The sequence below is a fragment of the Gavialis gangeticus genome, unplaced genomic scaffold (assembly GCF_001723915.1).
Source record: "Gavialis gangeticus isolate Ggan-Ray unplaced genomic scaffold, GavGan_comp1, whole genome shotgun sequence".
Lineage (NCBI taxonomy): Eukaryota > Metazoa > Chordata > Crocodylia > Gavialidae > Gavialis > Gavialis gangeticus.
The window spans coordinates 23655102-23658358 of record NW_017729025.1 but is presented as its reverse complement, the minus strand read 5'-3'; the positions used below and the strand labels follow the sequence as shown (position 1 = coordinate 23658358).

General features: G+C 45.0%; 1 protein-coding gene across 1 annotated transcript in view; it reads left to right on the top strand.

The window, feature by feature from the left end:
- Window positions 1–4: 4 nt before the first annotated feature.
- The window catches only part of APOPT1 (apoptogenic 1, mitochondrial), a gene marked incomplete at its 5' end in the record, with an annotated part of 23537 nt that continues 20284 nt past the window's right edge, over window positions 5–3257 (top strand). The window contains 2 exons of the mRNA XM_019519899.1: window positions 5–292; window positions 1845–2042. Of these exons, the coding sequence (XP_019375444.1) occupies window positions 5–292; window positions 1845–2042 (486 nt within the window). The remainder of the gene's footprint in view (window positions 293–1844; window positions 2043–3257) is intronic.

The following is a 3257-nucleotide window of genomic DNA, read 5'->3' as shown; positions in this document are numbered from 1 at the left end:
CCGGGCCCGGCAGTGGCCAACCGGCGGCGAGCCCGAGGGCTTGGGGGAGGGCGCCGCTGCGTCCAGTCCCGCCCTACCCCTGACGGGGCGCTGGGGGCGGAATCCCGGGAGCCGCTTCGGTTGGCCCGCTGCGCTCTTACGACAGTGCCGTAAAGCAGGCGCCGCTGAGAGGCCAATGGCGGCCGCATCGCGAAGCGCTCTGCGGCTTTGCTGCTTCTGCCGTTGCCGCTGCAGCTGCTCGGGGCCGGCGCGCGCCCAGGGGGTGGGGTCAGGCGAGCGGGGGCGCGGCGGGGTAGGTGTGGCAGGAGGGGCGCGGGACTCTGTGGCCGTTGGCCCCGCCCTACCGTAATGGGTGGTAACGCTGTCGCGGGCCCTGCCCTATCGTAATTCACGGGCTGTACGACACAGGCCACTCCTGGCTTGGCCGTGCTAGACCAGTTTTGGGCTGGCTGTTCTGACGGATCGTCAAGTTCTAGCGCTTCATAAGCAACCCAGTTCCCCTCCACTGGGCTACGAGCTCCCCCACAATTTATGGATTAAACTAACTGGGATTTGCTCTGGAGATGGACGCTTTATGCCATGCTCATAGTTTCTCCAGTTGGAAGGGACCTGACTAGATCATCAAGTCCGACCCCCTGCCCTGGGCAGGAACGAGTGCTGGGATCGTAACACCCCAGCCAAATATCTATCCAGCCTCCTCTTGAAGACCCCCAGGGTAGGGGAGAGCACCACCTCCTTTGGGAGCCCCTTCCAGAGCCTGGCAGCCCTCACTGTAAAGTGATGCCTCCTGATATCAACCCTGAACCTGCTCTCAATCAATTTGTAGCCAGTTTGTTTCTGTTGTGCCTTTCACATGGACAGCTCTGCGTGCTTGAGGGAGCTGTGAACATCCCTGGCAGAGACAAACTCGCCATGTTCGCACTTGAGGAAAGTGGCAGCGTTGGAACGATGCCGAGGTTGTGATGGTCCAGGAATCGTGCAAAAGAAGAGGATTTCTTAGGGTGGTGTCTTTTATTAGACCAGCCACCTAGTTGGGATAGAATTAGACAAGCATTTGAATGCAAGGCCACCTTCATCAGGTCTGAGCTTCCAAAAGCTTGTCTGACTCCATCCCAGCTATGTGGTTGGTCCAATAAAAGATATCACACTAAGAAATCCCTGCCTGTTGCACAGTTTGGGAAACTAAACCACAAAAAAGTAATTATTTTCCCAAACCAAGCAATGAGTTATTAACAAGGTGTGCTAGAAATGGGGTGTTTTCCCTGCTCCAGCTTTGACAACTCCCTGGGGAGTCTTTACTTGCTATTATTGGACACGCAGAAGCAAAGAATAAATAGAAAATAATACCACAGAAGTTTCGAAGGCAGGGCCGGGTGGCCTCTGGAGACTAACTGGTTCTGAGAAGCATGAGCTTTCATAACCTACAGCCTACTTTGTCAGGCTGTATAAATGGACTTGCAGAAATAAAGGGTTTTTAGTAAAAGGGAATTTAAATACAATGGAAGGGGACACTGCAGTCCCTTGTATTGCTATCAAAAATCTTAACGGGACAAAATGTTAAGTGAAACAGTCATTTGTTGTGTATGTGATCCATGTTTGTTGTATGACTCACAGGTCACTTGTGCATCTCTGTCACGTTGCCAAGCATAGAAGTGAATCATGAATTACTGTAGTAAATTTAAATCAGATTAAACCAAACTCGCATTCTTTTTTCAAATATTCAGTTACTTCACACAGCTGAGTAGAACTTTAAAACCTGTATTATAATATGTTTCTGTGAACTTATGTACAAAATCTAAATAATTCCAAATGCTTGTTATTCCTTTCGTTTCTTTTTCCCCAAGGTTTCAAGCTTCTGCCCTCCGGCACATTCTTGTAATGATTGGATCGGCCCTCCTGACAGATATTCAAACCTCCGACCAATAATATTTTATGTTCCTAAACATGAATCATCGCTGGAACGAAGACTTAGGGAATTTAGACAAGAAACTCAAATGTGGAATCAACAATTCTGGGCAAACCAGAATGTGTCATTCCAACAGGTGAGCGTGTAGATGAGGTACTAAGCCACTTGGTGGTGCTGAGTTTCTTTAAGAGCTTGCGGTGTTAATAGCTGATAGATGAATGGAATTATGTTTCTTATGTGGAAGATTTTCACAGCTGCACTGCAGAGTGACCTTGAAGCATGATCGCTCTTTATTATATAACTCCTCAAAATAGTTGAGGTAATGCAAAGTATTTGTCTTCAAAAATATTATTAAATTATGTCTCTGCAGTTCTTTATCCTGTGCTTTTAAATTTGATTTTGTAGTTGATTCAGCCTGAATATTGTCAAAGAAAACCAGTTTCTAATGCATCTGTTTTTGTTGGTTTTTGTTTTTGCTGTTATATTGTCTTCTCAATACTGAAGAGCACATTTAAAGATCAACTACATAGTTAACCAGTGTATGTGTAGCTGCTGTTTAATGCAGTATAAAAATATTCTCCCTTTTTTCTGGCTTTTTATTTAATAAATATCAGGGTATGATTACCCCCTTTCATCCTGGAGCACCTGGCATTCAAGCTGGTTATTGAAACCTGAGCTGCAACTCTGATAACTCCATGATGAGTGGAAGCATAGATTCAGTTATAGAGGGAGAATAAGCATGAGCTTTTCTGTCCTGATATATCTTCCTAACTATGACTTTGGGCAGGTCATTTTCACTCCTAGTCCCTCTCAGGTTTTTTTATATGGTTGCACACTGGGGAGGAGGTACTGAATTTTAGGCTGAGGGAGCAACAGCAGCTTAGCTGTTAACCCCCACCTCTGATGACCTTGTCCAAGGTTCTCGAGAAAGTGATAAAGTTCTCTAAAGAAGAGAACAGTTTGCTTCCTTTAAATGTCAAAAAAAAAAATTGAGGGGTTCCTTTCTTTTTCAGTTTTAAAACCTTTTTTTTCACTGTTTAAGTAGCCTTGAATTAATTTAAAGGGGGAGCTACGTGTGTTATTTGGACTCAACTTTGTGTATAATGCAACAAGACCTAATTTGATAAATTGCCTTGTTTAAAACTTACAGTGTAAGTTCCTGATTCTGTGAACTTACGCACGTGTATAAGTTAACCCACACAAACAAATCACATTTATTTCTGTGGGATTCTGTATATAAATAAACTCATACACAAATGTAACGGTGTGCAGGATCAGGGCTCAGTGACTGTTTCCTTAAGAGGATCAAATGAACTGATTATTGGATTAAGCAACAAACACTGTTGTCATT